This window comes from Neovison vison, chromosome 2, assembly GCF_020171115.1.
Source record: "Neovison vison isolate M4711 chromosome 2, ASM_NN_V1, whole genome shotgun sequence".
Taxonomy (NCBI): Eukaryota; Metazoa; Chordata; class Mammalia; order Carnivora; family Mustelidae; genus Neogale; species Neogale vison.
The window spans coordinates 21920270-21937012 of record NC_058092.1 but is presented as its reverse complement, the minus strand read 5'-3'; the positions used below and the strand labels follow the sequence as shown (position 1 = coordinate 21937012).

Sequence of the window (16743 nt, the reverse complement as noted above, 5' to 3'; positions counted from 1 at the left end):
AACCAACCCCACCCAGGCTCAGGCACCATGACTTGAACCAGAGACCTGGCCCACTGCATTTCACTGCATTTCTTGCCAAGATCGATACATCCAGACATCAGCCCAGGTTCCCTGGGTCGGGAATAACCAATGAGTAATTAATTAAGGGCAGAGGTGACCACCTTCTAATCACCCAGGATTCAGCATGGCCGCAGCCAGGAAGATCACCCAGGCAGGACCCCAGAGAGAAAAATCTGAGCTAGGACCGCTTCCAGGAGCCAACACAACGCTCGGTGATGCCAACATCCTTCCACCTCAGCTGAGGATAGAAGGAAGCCAACTAGAGTAGGGGGACCTTAGGCCAGACACACTCCCCGTCACCCTGATCACCATGCACCATAAATCCCAAGGTTTGTGGGAGGGCCGCCATGGTGGTGGTAGAAGGGGAAGGGGCAGGGTGGGGCCTGACACCCTACAGAAGCAAAGGGCTGAATAGGGAGCTGTGCCATGCAGAGGTACGTGGGGCAAAGAGGTCACAGACCCCTGCAGTGCAGACACTCTGCGTCATAACAAAACACAATGCAGCCGACCAGAGAGGCAGAGGGCCAGGCACAAACCCATGCGGTGGGAAAATCTGCCCTTTATTGCGGTCCATGGAGACAGAGAGATGTGTGGTGCCACAGCGTGGTGTGCCAGGGGTGCAGGGCGGCAGCTCTGCCCATTACAGAGGTGGAACACAGTCATACACCACAGGGGAGCAGAGCACACAGCGTGCACGCACCCCGGTACTGACCCCCCGGTGCGGCATGGCGGAACCAGTGCAGAGGGACCACCTCCAACGTGGGCCTGACCCAGGGCTGCACAGAGGCACAGCGCACCAGGACAGCACATCCAGTGACACACTGGGCTGGCACTCGGTGCCGAGTGATAGCTGCGTGGAGGAATGCCAGGGCGCAAAGTTCGAGCCCTACCAGCTCTTCTCCCTCTCCAGACACTAATACAGGGCCAGGGACCTCACTGGTGCTCCGTGACCTCTCACCGCAGGCAGGTGTCTGGTGCAGGCGTGCACAAAGTACAGAGACACAGGGGTGTGGGGCGGAAGGAACCATTGGGCGGGGCAGCCTCGTCCAGAATACAAACTCAATACAGTTCTCAGGAACGGAGTACGTGAAGACTCAAGGGCAGGGGTAGAAAGTGGCAGAGAAATGCCGTGCGGAACGGTGAACTAGAGGCAAGGGCTCTGGAGTCCTAAAATCCAGTGTTGTGCACACAACCCAGCCGTGAGCACGCACAGTACTCAGGGCTCAGGGCGGTAATCCTGTGCCGTGCACCGATGAGCAGATGTTACGCTAAAGACCGTGCAAAGGTGCTACCTGCAAAACCTGCCAGTCCTGGAGCCCAAGAAAGCGGCTCCGAGCCACAGCATGAGCACAGACTGAGCAGTGTGCAATGCAGGACAGAGGGGCGAGCAGGGCGGGTGCTCATGGCAAAGAGGTTGCTCAACTGCGGCTGCCAACGGGAACCCGGGGGAAAGGGCACAAGCAGACTCCCCAGCGGGAATCCCAGGAGAGGCTGAGGCTCCATAAGAGGCAGCGTGGTGGTGGCCATGGTGCAGGGTCGTGGGAGGGACTTGGCCGGAGGGCCCCTATCCAGCGGAGTGCAGGAAAGCAGTGGGACTGAAGCGTCACATGCAACAAAGCCGTGCGGTGCTGGTAGGGTGCAAAGGTGGGACGCAGAGCAGCTGTGCCCAGAGACTCAGAAAAGCCGCGTAGCCAACACAGTGCAGATCCCCACTGCAATCGTGCAGTGCAGAGAGGCACGTGACGCAGAGAGGCAGTGTGGCCGGAGCCTGCCATCTGTTGGCACTGCACAGTGGCCGAATGCTGGGAGCTAGCCCCAGATCCCTAGAGAGTCCACACATGCGGGGTGGCAGTATGGGTCAGGAAGATGCGGCAGAGGTGGAGGTGGAGGGCACGGACCCACAGGAGTGTCCACATAGCCAATACAACACAGGATCCCAGCACGGTCACGCGGGGCAGGGCTGAGATGCGGCATAGTGCCAGGACACCATGGGCCCAGGAACCCCAGAGAGCATCCGCCCACAGTGGGCCAGCGCCGTGATGCAGTGCAGTTAGGCAGAAACACGGCACACAGCCAATGCCACACGGGGAGGTCGCACATGCTGTGACACACTGGACAGCAAGGGACGCCCAGACTCCTGGAAAACCCTGGCGATGCCAGTCTGAGCTGGCTAATCCACGGCTTGGCTGCTGAGGCCTCATCTGCCCTGGGGACTTCCTTCCACCCCGTCCCCTGACCCCAACATCTTCCACCCCAGTGACTCTCCAAGGGCACGGGATGAAGCCATTGCTGGACGGGCGGCCAGAACTGAGCACATGGTCCAGGTATTTCTATCCGAGCAGGGCCCCAAAGTGCTGGCAGGCAGACAATGAATTCTGATTCTGCTGAAAAGCTTTTGGGCAGTCAAAGCACGTCCCCTGGCCCCCAGCCCAGGGCAGGGCGGTGCAGGGCAGGACAGGGCAGAGACAGAGAGGGGGACCTTTTGGACTATAGGCCCTGGTACAGGGTGAGCAGGAAGTGGGGTGAAGAACAGTGGGGAGGAGGTGAGAGACGAGCCAGATGCAGCCAACCTGGCTGGTCGCTGCTGCCCTCCCCACCTCTACCTCCTCCAGGGCCTGGACTTCATCAGAAGCCAAAAACAAACTTTTCTGAGCACGCAGGATGCCCGCGCACATACACTCACAGGCTTAATAACTGTTGGTACTTAACGCAGTGCTGACTAGTTAGCAGGCCCCATTCTAACTACATACCTGCGTGTATAAAATACATCCTCATGGCAACTCCGTGCAGTGTGTTAAATAATTACCCGATGTCACAGATGAGAACACAAAAGACCCAGGAAGGTCAAGTAACCTGCCCAGGTGTTACACAGCTAGTAGTGGTGGGGCTGGTGTTAGGACCCAGAGCCTGTGCCCTTAACCACGCTGGAGGTAAAGCACATGTTTACACACACGCACAACCACAAGGGTGTACATGTCCACACATGCAGACACACATATATACGCATTCTGAGCAGCGTATCCCCCACACTTTCAGCTGAGACCCATCTCTCCTTGTGGTCCACATAACTTTCTGACACCTCCCAGTTGTCACCTCTTTCCCCCCCACCAAGAGAAAGAAAGAATGTGCATGCGTGTGGTGGGGCAGGTAGGGGGGAATTGCAGGGGGAGCAGAGGGAGAGTGAGAGAGAGACAGACTCTTTTTTTTTTTTTTAGATTTTATTTGTTAATTTGACAGACAGAAATTACAAGTAGGCAGAGAGGCAGGCAGAGAGAGGGGAAAGCAAGCTCCCTGCTGAGCAGAGAGCCTGATGTGGGGCTTGATCTCAGGACCCTGAGATCATGACCTGAGCCAAAGGCAGAGGCTTTAACCCACTGAGCCACCCAGGCACCCCAAGAGAGAAAGACTCTTAAGCAGGCTCCATACCCAGTGCGGAGACCCATGCAGGGCTTGATTCATGACCCTGAGATCCTGACCTGAGCCAAAATCAAGAGTCGGATGCTTAACCAACTGAGCCACCCAGATGCCCCCAATTGTCACCCCTTATCCCCCAACTGCACCATGCCCCTCTGTTCTCTCCATCCTCCATCTGTCCCCCGACCCTCGGCTGTTCCCCCAACACCATCTGTCTGTCCCCTCGGCCCCAGCTGTCCCCAGCCTCCAGATATATCTTCATTGTTCGTTACCTTCCATCCCTAGTTGTCCCCCATGCCCCAGCTGTTACTCTGCACCCAAATGTGATCTTAGTCATCAAATATCCCCAACCATACCCCTTCCCAATTTCCCCATCCCAATCCTTCCACCCAGCTTCTACACTCTATTCCAAAACCTCAGGGACCCTTCCGAGTCCTTGCTTTCCACATCCTTCTTATCCTCCACTAAGTCCTGGGATCTGCGTCCTGGAAATCTGCCCCCAAGATTCCTGAGCCAGCCAGCAACAGCGTCTTCTACACTGTCTGCGTCAGAAGTCCTCCCCTAGCCATTCTTCAGGCAATGGCCATCCTGCCCGGACCAAGTCCAGGGAGCATACTGGCCCCCATCTGTGACCGCCCTCTGAAGCCCAGCTCCACCCTCCACCTGCTCCAAGCCTTCCTTGTGTACCCCAGAGTTCACATCAATGCAAACACTGAGAGGGCACGAACCATATACAAAGTCCTGGAAGTGCTGGAGAGTTGACAACAGAATGCGGACCAAGGAGGACTACTGCAATAGTCCAGGCAAGAAATGATGGGCCAGGAGGAAGGGAACATGGATTCAACAAAACCTTCTTCAATGGCTGCTGAGTGGTGGTTCTATCAGACCACTTCCACCCCCAGAAGTGTCCAGGCCTCATACCTCCAGGACAGCCCTGTCCATAGTACTTTCTGCCCTGATAAAAACGTCCGCTCCTGCACCAACCAATGCAATAGCCACTAGCAACACGAGATTCTTGAGGACTTGAGATGTGGCAAGTGTGACTGAGGCAGTGGTTTGTATTTTCATGGATTCTAACCAATTTACATTTAATAACCACATGTGAGTAAGTGGCCACCATATTTGCAGGAAGTTCTACTGAGCGTCAGCTCTAGACTGACTACGGAGAAGCAGAAGCATTGGGGGGCCTTCATAGAAGGGAGATCGGGGGGGCAACCCCCCAAGGAAAAGGGTGTCAGAAGCTGAGTGGCAGAGGCCCTGCTACAAAGCTATACAGAGTCACCAGGACACTCTCTACCCAACACATGCACACCCCATTCCTGGACACAGAAACTCCGACCACAGGGCACCCCACACCCAGACTCACGCACACCTGGATACTCTAATGCATGGGCTCCCTGTTGGGGAACACAGACACCCCCACAGTCCAATATCCAGACATTTCGGAACCCCACACCCAGACATCCAAGTACTCAGACAGCCCCACATGTGGACACAACACAGAGACACTCCCGTCCGTACTTGAGCGCCCATGAACCTGAGGACTGACGGACACCTGGGTACGCCCACCTCCAGATCTAGAGACATTGGGCCATCCTCCCACAGCCTGGTCCGGGGACCATCTGGATACTGAGATGCCACCCACCCAAAGAGGTCTGCACCCAAACTCCGGGAATTTGACACTTAGATACCAAGACACCCTAGCAGCAGGCTCTCCAGGGATCCAAACAGCTGGTCACCTCCCTATTCCAAACTCAGATCCTGCCACAGGGTATCCAGATGGCCAGACCACCTTGACAAGCCATACACATATGTCCTGTGTGCCAGGCTGCAATCATACAATCACACACATACACACTCCTCATCTCATTCTGACTGCCCTGGATCACAACTGCACACCCCTCAGCCAGACTCCCATAACCCCACCTGCAGGGGTCACTACAGGGAGCAGCCCTGCTCCCCTCCCTGGAGCTCACAAGCTGTTGGCACAAAGGCTTCGACCCCACCTGCTTACTCCAGGATCTGGGACAGAGAACGGAGGGAGTCTCCCCCTCCTGATGCAGGGCCTGCCCTCCCTCCTCCCAGGACGCTCAGCTCCAACTGACAGTTGGGATTCCATGCCTCGCACCACCTGCCGAGGCCTCCAGCACAAAGGCTGGGCCTTGGGGCAGGACGGCTTGCCAGCTGCTGGGGGGCGGGGTTGGAGGCAGAATTGGAAGCTGGAGAGTGGGGGGAATGACAGGCCGGAGACCGATCTCTTCAGTCTCTTCCAGGGACTCAACCTCCCCAACTCACAGCTCCCAGATGACTCTGTACGTGGCCTTTCCACACACAACACCATCCCCCGGCAGAATTTTCCAGATTCCTGGAGGGAAAACCGAATTCTTTAATCTCTACTTTCAGTGGAGTCAGTGCGCCCCCATCTGGCTTCTCCAGCTCAGAACTTGACCCACTGGACCTCATTCATTCTTTCTTGCCACATGTATTCAGTGCTGGTGGGCCAGGACTTGAACCAGATATTAAGGACTCAGAATTGACCTAAACACCCAGTCTCTGTCCTCACAGAGTTCATGGTCTGTAAGGGAGAAAGGACCAATAAACTGCAATTACAATAATTACAATGCTGTGAAAAAAATCTAATCAACCCCCACTCTCCCTGAGCTAGAACAGGGAGTAAGTAACCAAGGAAGGCTTCAGGGAGGAGATGATGCCTGAGCTGAGACCTGAAGGAAGAACAGAAGTTCACCAGGAGAAGAGGTGGAATTAGAAAGCTCTAGGGGAAAGCACAGCTTGGAGGACAGAAGGGAGCTGCGGGAGGAAGGAAGGGCACAAGGCACCCCTAGCAACTCTAGCTAACCCAGCCCTGCATGAAAAAAACACCCCACAAGTCTAGCTTAGCAGATGACAGCATGGAAGGGGAGCAGCATGCCTCAAAGCAAGCAGTTGTCCACCTTGAATTTTCTCTGAGACTTGAGCTGGGCAGGGGGCCGCCAAGGAGCTCAGCACCCACAACCCTGGCCACTCTCACCACTCCTGCTGAGTATCCTGCCCCCCCCCAGCCCCAGGGAGAATACCTTCCATCCGTTACCTTCCATCCAGCTGCTCAGACAAGCCTTTATTGCCCAACCTGAAACCACTAGGCAGCCTCTCCCTCATTCCTGTTGTCCACAACCCCAGGAACCAAAAGGACAAAATGAGCTAGAACACAGAGGAATAAATTATGGCCAGATTTGCATGCCTACTAGACATCCCACACCTACCTTTGGTGGGGCAGGGGATAGAGGAGGCATTCAGGGAGCTGGGCTGATCTTACGCAGGTTGGGGGCAAAGATAGATTGTACCCCTTCTACAAAGTGTTTATTTATAAACGAAGCCCCAAAGGTAATAGCTACAAGGATGCCGGAACTTTAAAGTAAAGTAATTTGCCCAAGGTCACAAGGACAGCAAGTGGCAGAGGTAGAATTTGAACCCAGGCCCCCCTGGCTTCAAATCACAGTTTCTGGGGCTCTGTAACAGTCCTCAAAACCATCTTTTGTTCCCTGGCACTCACAGATAGAGCCTTGCTTTACAATCTACCAAGTACTATGCACCATTATTATGATACTCATAAGACATATGAGAAAACCAAGACCCCAGAAATGGAAGTAACTTGCTCAGGGTCTCACTCCCATCTAATACCTCAGCTCTTAACAGTCTCCCCGCTGCTGGCAAGAGGTGGAGCACAGGAGGGTTCTTGCAAGGGGGGAGGAGTGGAGGGGGGGCACAGTAATCTTCCGGTTTGATCTCAGGGTGGGGGAGGAGCAAAGTTGCTGGGGAGGGGTTGGAGAGGGAGAGGAAGCCAGGCTCCAGCTCCCAGCCAACAGCAGGAGCGGCTGCGGGAGCAAGAGGAGGTCTGCCCGAGAGGCCCGAAGGGGCGGCGGGGCGGCGAACTCGACTCCGGGGAGCCAGTTCTCCGAGGCCAGCGGCCAGGAGGAGTCTCTCCGGGGCCAAGGTGGCCCAGCACGTGCTTTGGCTCTGATCTCTGCTTGGGGCGTCTCCCCGTTACTCCGTGCCCTGGGTACCAAGCTGGAGACACCCAAACGGTGGAGATTGAGAGGATGAGGCCGCGGGAGGGGACCGGGTCACCCCTGCCCCAGGGGACCCGTAGAGTACAACTCCGCTGGAGGGGGCCACAGTCCAGGATCCCAGGCCCCAGGGAAGGAAGGGGGGGGCGGGGGAGTCAGACACACGCACACAGCCGACACACGTACACAGCCGACACACGGTTCACGGCACACACGGACACACAGACACAAGCTCCTTATACGCACATTCAGATCCGCGAACACACACACACACACCGCGCGATCGCACAGCGTACAGAAACACGGAGACACACGTACACACTCACACACACCGCGGTCCGGGCCGGCCGAGAGGCCGCAAAGTTGCGGAGTCGGCCAAGGGAGTGTCCCGGGAGACCCCGGTGTCCGCGGTGCCTCCTGCCCGCCACGGGAGGGGGCGCCGTCCTGCGCCCCAAGGCCAGGCCCTGCCCGCGCCCGGACGTCGTAGCCCCGCACGGCCACAGCGCCCGCCGCGCCCCCCACCCCCATCCACCGCCCGCCGGGTGCAGCCACGGCCGAGCCCCGCAGCAGCACCCGCCCGCCGGCCCCCGGTGCCCGCCTCCCGCGCCCGGCCCAACCCGCCAACAGCCTGGGCGCCCCGCGGCCCCAGCGCCGCTTCCGAGCTGCCGGCCGCCAGCGCCGCGCAGAACTTGAGAAACAACAAACAGCCCGACATGTCGGAGTCGGCGGCTCCGGGGCCCCCTTCCTCCCTCCCGAGCCTCAGGCCCGGCCCGACCCGGGAGGGGAGGGGGCGCCGCCGCGACAACTTGTTCCGGGCCCGCGCGCCACATACGCACACACGCGGGGCGCGCACAAACACACACACACACACACACACACACACACATCCAGACACCGCCCCCTCGGGCGGCCCCGGGCCCCGGGCACACACTCAGCCACCGCCCAGGCGCGCACCACACTCGCAACATTCCTGGACACGCAGCCAGCACGCACGGACACACTCACACACTCACATCCGCTCCAGACACGCTCCTACACACGCATTCCCGGCACACTTGGCATTCACTCGGACCCACGCAACCCCCGGCGGCGCACACCACCAACCCCAGACACTCCCACACGTACACATCGCGCACACAGTGCACGGACACACACGTTCCGGACCCGTTCCCACGCCTTCACACACGTACATGGACTCACAAGCACACACACCACACACGCGTTCCCCGATCCACACGCGGGCACAATCCACAGAGCACTCCCTGTCACACGCATAACACAAACACACAGCACATTCGCGGACACATAACAGGCAGCACTACCTGCCACGACATACAAAATGCAAACAAATACAACACATTCGCAGACACAACTCCGGCCACAGAAACAAACTCAGATGCACACACACAATCTACTGGCCGCACAAACACTACTCACTGGCAGGCGCACAAGACAGCGCACACCCAATGCCTCGACGCACACAACATTCACCCCAACACACTCGTAGACGCACAACACACACAGTACCTTTCCATGCACACATAACTCACGGACACACAACATTCACGGACACACAACACCCTGAGCCCCCGGTCGCACATCCAACACTCAGACACACACAGGGAGCAGGCTCGGAACGCCCGGTCACCTAACACTTAACACTTTCTTGAGAGCTACGCCATGGGCCCCGGGGGCTCCGCGGGGCAAGCTCGGTCGGACCAACGCGCGCTTACCTGCCGGAGTCTCGGTCTCAGGAGCGCAGAGCTGGAAGGTGAGCGCCAGGACCAGAGCCTGGGCGCGGACCATGGTGCGCGCCGCCTGCCCGGGGGCCCGGCGCAGGAGGTGCCGCCGCCAGAGCCCCAGCCGAGCCCAGCCGGAGGCGAGCCGGAGCCGGAGCGAAGCGGCGCGGCGCGGAGCGGGACTGGCGCCGAGTCCAGAGCGGGAGCCCAAGCAAGCGGGGCGCTGACGTCAGGCCCGGCCCCGGGTTCCGCGGTCTCGCGGCGCCCCCTGCTGGCAGCCGCACGCGCTGCAACCGGTCCGGTCTCCGACTGCCCGGGAGCGCCCCTCCCCCATTCCTGCAAACCACCCCCCCCCAACCCCGCCCCGGTCCGGGCTGGGCCCTGAGGCCCACCGCCTCCACACTCACCCAGCACCGACTTTCTCAAGCCAGCATGCTCGCTGCCCACACTTAGCTCTGGCATAGCGCTCTCGGGGACAGAAGACCCAAAGACACTCTGCTTCTCTGTCCCCTTTGATGCTTGCATTCCCTCTTATCGAGACCCCTCCAAATGCACATTCATGCATACCTCCAAGGACAGAGTGCTCATCATCTACTGAAACCAGATGGTTGGGTCTTTGAAACGCTGGCTTTTAAAGTTGTCCATAATATTCTTTTATTATCCTTTTAATATCCATGGGATCTGTAGTGATGTCCCCTCTTTCATTCCTGCTATTAGTAAATTATGTCCTTTGTTCTTTTCTTAGCCTGATGAGAGGCTTATTTATTGATTGATCTTTTCAAGGAACCAGCTTTTGGTGGATCTTATTTTTCTCTTCCTATTTCCTGTTTTCAATTCCATTGATTCCTCTAATTTTTTTTCTTCTGCTTCCTTTGTTTTTAATTTGCTCTCCTTTTTCTAGTTTCCTGAGGTGGAAGCTTAGCTGATTGATTTTAGATTTTTCTTCCTTTCTAATGTTTTCATTCAGTGCTATAAATTTCCCTCTAAGCACTGCTTTTGATGCATCCCAGGAATTTTTATAAGTTGTGTTTTCATTCTCATTGAGTTTAAATTTTTTTTATTTCTTAGCATTTCTTCTTTGATCTATTTGGGGTTTTTTTTTAAGGATTTGTTTATTTATTTATTTATTTGAGAGAGAGAGAGAGGGTGCACTTGCAGCGGGGAGGGGCAGAGGGAGAGGAAGGGAGAGAATCTCAAGCAGACTCTACACTGAGTGCAGAGTCTAATAAGGAGCTTGACCTCACAACCCTAAAATCATGACCTGAGCCAAAACCAAGAATCAGACACTCAACAAAGTCATTCAGGTGCCCCTGATCCATGTGTTATTTACTCTCCAACAGAGTGTTCCAGCTACCTTTCTGTTATTGATTTCTGGTTTAATTCCACTGTGGTCTGAGGGCAAACATTGTACGCGTCTGGTCTTTTAAAGTTAAGGTGTGTTTTAGAGCCAGAATGTGGTCTATCTTGGTGAATATCCTACATGAGCTTGAGAGGAATGTGTATTCTGCTGTTATTGGATGGCATAGTCCATGGATGTCTATGACTGATGGTGGTATTGAGTTCAACTACGTCCCTACTGATTGCCCACTGATTCTGTCCATTTCTGGCAGAGGAGTGTTGAAATCTCTAACTATGATAGTGAATTCATCTATTTCTCCTTACAATGCTGGTGTTTAGAAAATTATTCCTTTTCATGCCATAAAGTCTGCCTCTGTCACTAACTCTCCTTGGCCCTTGTCTACCTCTGGCTACACAGGTTAAGTATATTTGGGGCTCTACCCAGTACAATGTTGCCAAACTTGTTGCCCATTACTATGTCCAGACACCTTCTATGTACTTTACCCACATAGACTCATTTAATCCTCACCACTATTACTTTTTACTCCCATTACATAGTTGAGGAAATTGCAGTACAGAGAGGTGACTTTTTCAAGGTTGTGCATCAGTATGTAGTGGGCACCAGGATTTGAATGAAGACCATCTGGCTTAACTTGAGTGGAGGCTGAGAACTGCCTCCCATCTGGAGCGAATTAACAAATACCAGATAGTGATTCGTTTATTCAACAATTCCTATAAGCCAAGATGGAGTTCTAAAACAGAAAAAAATTCCTACCCTCATGGAGTTTACATTCCAGTGGGAAAACAAGAACAATAAACAGCCATGCAAGCAAATTCTCTGGTACATGAGATAGTGATAAACCACGGCTTCTGGTGGGACAAAGATATACCAGAAAAATGGAGGGAGAAAGAGTGAGGGGGAAAGAGATTATTGCAGTTTTATTTATTTTGGGTTTTTTTTAAGATTTTATTTACTTTTGCAAGAGAGAGAATGAGCATGAACAGAGGGAGAAGCAGATTCCCCACTGAGCAGGGAGCCCAATGTGGGGATTGATCCTAGGACCCTGGGATCATGACCTGAGCCACCCAGGTGACCCCTAAGGGCAAGACTTTTGTCTTGTATCCCAGAGCTTAGTGTCTAACATGTAGTTGATGCTCAAAAAAATACCGAATGGGTAAATAAATGAATGCAGACGGACATGGTCTTTGCCTTCATGAGACTTACACTCTCAGGGAAAAGACCAACAGCTAACATACAAAAATATGCCATTACAATCCGAGATGTGCAGTCTAAAGAAAATGGGAGAAATGCTGTGATAAATAATTGGGGTGAACATTCTACTTGAGTTAAGGGGGTCTGAGAGGGATTTCCTGAGTAAGTGAAGTGGTAATATTTGAGCTGGGACCTGAAGTAAGGGAAGGAGCCATCAATCAGTGGGGAGGGACACAGCAGCCAGAGAGGACAGCCTGTACAAAAGTAGGAGCTGGTGTGTTTGAGGAACAGTCAGGCCAGGGTGGCTGGAATGGAGTGGGGAGGAAAGAGGAGCCAGATACAGCTGGAGAGGCCGGCAGGATGGGGAGGGCGTACAAGACACTATGGCAATTTGGGTTAAGCCCTAAGAACAGTAAGAAGCTATTGGAGCTTTAAACAGAATAAAACTACTTTCTTGGGACTCCTGGGTGGCTCAGTTGGTTAAGCGGCTGCCTTCGGCTCGGGTCATGATCCCAGTCTCCTGAGATCGAGTCCCACATCGGGCTCCTTGCTCGGCAGGTAGCCTGCTTCTCCCTCTGCCTCTGCCTGCCATTCTGTCTGCCTGTGCTCGCTCTCTCTCCCTCTCTCTCTCTCTGACAAATAAATAAAATCTTTTTTAAAAAAAAAAACTACTTTCTTTTTAAAAGTCTTCAGATGAGCCAAGGGGATAACAGACTGTAGAAATAGAGACAGACCCACAGATAGATGGTTCTAACTAGTGGAGAGTGACACCGGATAGAGCCTAGGATTTCAAGGTCTATCAAAGACCTCCCTGTGCCTGCCTCCGCTGCTACTCACTGAGGGGGGCACAAGTGAGATTGGCCTGCACCTGGAGGAGGCAGGGCAGAAGGCTTCTAGGCTCTTGGTCCTCTCTCTTGTGAGCCCTGGTGAGCCGGAGAAGGGGCCACAGAGACAGAGAATTTGAGCGAGAATCACAGGAAGAAAGTCAGAAGCAAGAAAATGTTGATGGGGAAGAAACAGATAGATACAGGAAGAGACAGGAAGGACTACCCAGAACAAGAAACTCAAGGAGAGCAATCCAGTGAATAGAAGAAACAACCAAAGGTGATGCTGTTTGCAGAGGACTCCTGGGAGAGCTTTGTGACAAGAGTTTACCATTGATCCCATGTTCCTCTATGTGGACACTGAGGCTCAGAAATTATGTGGCCCTTGTCCACTTTCCCGCAAAACTAGTAAATGATAGGCCCAGGATTCAAATCTAGACCTGACCAACTCCACACCCACTCTTGATCTTTTTGCTGGAGAAGACTACAGGGCAGACACCGTCATGGGAGGAGAAGGAGAACAAGAGCAACAGGTGGACAGATGAACACTGCTTCACTTGGAAAAGATCAAAGACTTCCAGAAGCCTTGAGTGGCCTGGAGTGACCTGCCTAAATCTAGGGGAAAAGGAGACAGCACCGCAGACAGGCCAGGTAGTAAGGAAATTCAATTACTTTCAACTCATGGAATATTTATGACACCTACCCTGGGCCAGTCCCATATTGGGTGCTGGTGTCATGGAGATGCACCATACATGACCCACTCTTGCCCAGAGGGGGAAATGGACATGTAAACAAATAAGGGACTGTGTCCTAAAGGCCATAACACCAATTCAGAGAAAACACAAAGGCAGCAAAGGTTGACTCAGCCTAGGGAGCTGGAAAACAACACCAAAGAAATGATATCTGAACCTGGAATCTCCCAGGAAGGCAAGGCCAGAAGAGCATTTCAGGCAGAAGAAGAAACATGAATAAAGATACAAGACATGGAATTGCTCAGAAAGGTGGGTATCAGGTGCTGTTGGATCATGGGCTACGCACAGTCTTATAGCAGGAGATAAAAACAGTGTGGGACTCAGAGTACAGAGGCTATTGAATACAAGGTGTGAAAAGTAGACTTGAACCCCTCAATCAGTAGTTGTCCAACCATGTCTTTGGGGAAACCAAGGGACTCCTTAAGTTAAGCTGAGGGGTTCTGCCATGGAATTAAAACTACAGCCATCTCCTAACTTGCAAGAAGGTAACTTAATTACTTTGAAGAGAATTTTCTTTGTTTAAAGGTGGTGCTTTTCCTCCATGTACTTTTCTAAAGATTTTAGCATATGGCAGTTGTGCTAGAGATTAACAGAGTCAGTATAGAATCACTGTTTCATTTTGTTTTGTTTTGTTTTGTTTTACAGTTTTAACTTTAGCATGTCAGTAGTTCATTATGTTCTAAAAAGAACTGTGGCTTCTGGATCTAAGTATTGGGGAATCACAGAAGGACTTTCAGCAAGGAAAAGAAAATCTGATCTTTCTGTTTAAAAAAAAGAAATCATTCTGGAGGTGTCTGGCTGGCTTCGTTGGTAGAACATGAGATTCTTGACCTCAAGGTTGTAAGTTCCAGCCCCATGTTGGGTGTAGAGCTTACTTAAAAATAAAATATTTTTAAAAAACCATTCTGGAGGCCTGAGGAAGAAGGAAAGCGGAAGGAAATGGGGGGAGAGGGTTTCAGTTAGGAAGAAGGCTGCTGATACAGTTGATGTCCTGGACTGAAAAGGGGGGCTATTGGGATGAATGGGGGGACTAAGTCCAGTCTCCAGGAGGCAGACCTACTAGATGATTCTCCAGGATTTCCAGCCAGGCTGTCCAGGGAATTCAGAGGAAACAGTCTGGTAGAGAAGCTAATGTCAACAGCTCAAAGTCACCTAGAGAGTCTTCAACAGAAGTAGATCTATGTGTCACAGTGAAAACAGAACGTAAGCAAAACTGGGTATTTTGTGCATGTGTGTGTATGTGCCCATGCACAAGGGTACTCACATAAGTGTGGGACCAAGTCTTTGCCCCATCATGGGACATCTACTTTCTCTAATAATAAAAACAGGTATAAACATTTTTTGAGCACATAGTATGAGCCAGACCCTAGTCTGGGTGTTTTACATATGATATTTCCCATCTAATCTTCACAATAACCTAATAACATTTATCAAATGCTTTCATGTGCCAAACATTGTGCTAAATGCTTCAAATGAACAATAGCTCAATTGATTTTCATAAGAGCCTTAAAACAAATACTATTATTTCCTTCATTTTAAGGATAAGAAAATGGAGACACAGAGAGGCCAAGTGACTTACCCAAAATCAAATGGCTGGAAAAGGGCAGAGTCAAGACTCAATGTCAGTTCTGCCAGAATCCAACCACCTGCAGCTTTCATCAGAGCACTTTGCTTTCTTCTCTTCCTCAGAGAAAAGGCCTTGAGCTGGCAGGCTTTGGGTCAGTAAAATCTAGAGAAAGTTACTCTTCCTTATCCTTCAAAGTTCTGGCACAGTGTTTGTCTAAGCCAGTTTCCTAGGCCACCTGCATCAGGATATTCTTGAAAGCTGGTAGGAATTGCAGATTCCTGAACCTGTCCCCCAAATTCTAATTCAGTAGGCTCGATATGGGACCTCAGGTAAATTTTATGCATACTGAGGATTTTGAGTGGGACAGTCTCCACAGCACCTCCTGCAAGAACCGCCACTCCACCCTGGCTCCTTCCAGAGCACCTTTCTCCTCTGAACTCCAACAGTGTCCTCTGTCCTATTCTATCAACTAGGGTTTTAGCTATCTATGTTCATGTCTTACAGCCAATAAAAATATGATTTAGTGTTTTTACTGTGTTACATCTGCTTATAAAGCACTTCCACTCTCCCACTAAATCCCTTCTACAATGTAAGCATTTTGAGAGGGGGCCTTCCTCCTTGTGATACCTCCTTTATATCTGAGCACACTTAGCATTTTACAATGTGCTCTTCTATCCACAACGTTATCCTACTGTTTCATCCAATCTTCACCACAGTCTTGAAGGAGATATATTGTCCCCCAGTGTACCCGTCAGAAAAAAGCCTGGCCTGGGAGCTTGGGACACCTGCCCAAGGTGGCCAAGCTAGGAAGCAGAAGGACTAGGAGTTGAACCTAAATATTCTAGCTCCAAGCCCAGTGCTCTTGCCTCCACATCAAGTTAAGTCTACTCTATTCAGTAGTAGGGAAGTAAAGTTTGCTTCCCTATGCTGTTATAGGATAGCAGAGAATAAATGAGGTGATGTCTTAAAAGTTCTGGCACAGCGAGCACTCCATAAACGATGGGGAGAAGAAAAAACTGAAGTCAGGGAAGGGTAGATGACTTTCCCCAAATCAAACACAAGTCGCAGACTGTAGGCACAGCTCCAGGCCGGTCTCGGATGCTCCTACTTCGCAGAACCACTTGGCCAGCCCTGAGTCTCCACGACTCCCTCGGGTACTTCCAACCCCCCATCTCACTCCACAACCCCCGCAGTCATCCGAAGCGCCACCGCGCGGGCAGCGAAGGTAGAGCACGAGCTTTTTAAAAAGAGCAAAGGGCGTGGCCACACGGCGGGGCGGGGTGGAAGGCGGGGCGCAGGCGCGCGGGCGCGGGCGCGGGCCGATGACGTAGATGCGCTGTCCGGCTCTGAGCTGTCTGCGGGAAGCATGTGGGGCTGCGGCGCGCTGGTGGGGGCGCGAGCCGGGTCGCGAATGCCGCACGAGCTGTTCCTCGCTTGGCACCGCGGCTGGTCTGCTGCAGCCCCCTACTCCGCAACTGCCGAGCCCTCCCGGGTCCGGGCGCTGGTCTATGGGCATCACGGGGACCCAGCCAAGGTCGTCGAGTAAGAGACGGCGCCGAAACGGGGCCAGGGGCCAGGGGTTACTGGAGGGGGTTAAGACGCGCTGTGAAGAAGGGGGTCTTGACCAAGGAGGGAGCGGGTGGAGCAAGAAGGCAGAGAATAACAGGACCCAAACTGAGCCCAGGGCGCTTTGGGTAGCTCAGAAAGTCGGTACTTCCAGGTGGTTGAAGGCCAGAGAGGCACAATTATGACGGAAATCGCCGCTAACTTTT

At 52.9% G+C, this 16743-nt stretch overlaps 2 protein-coding genes across 7 annotated transcripts in view; one reads left to right on the top strand and one right to left on the bottom strand.

The window, feature by feature from the left end:
• The window catches only part of PTPRU (protein tyrosine phosphatase receptor type U), a 77009-nt gene extending 67665 nt beyond the window's left edge, over positions 1 to 9344 (bottom strand). For all 6 annotated transcript variants that reach the window (XM_044237624.1, XM_044237621.1, XM_044237622.1 and 3 more), the window contains exon 1: positions 9272 to 9344. In XM_044237624.1, coding sequence (XP_044093559.1) covers positions 9272 to 9344 — 73 coding nt within the window. The remainder of the gene's footprint in view (positions 1 to 9271) is intronic.
• Positions 9345 to 16321: 6977 nt separating this feature from the next.
• The window catches only part of MECR (mitochondrial trans-2-enoyl-CoA reductase), a 29794-nt gene continuing 29372 nt past the window's right edge, over positions 16322 to 16743 (top strand). Inside the window, exon 1 of the mRNA XM_044237619.1 lies at positions 16322 to 16513. Within this exon, the coding sequence (XP_044093554.1) occupies positions 16338 to 16513 (176 nt within the window). The 5' untranslated portion in view covers positions 16322 to 16337. The remainder of the gene's footprint in view (positions 16514 to 16743) is intronic.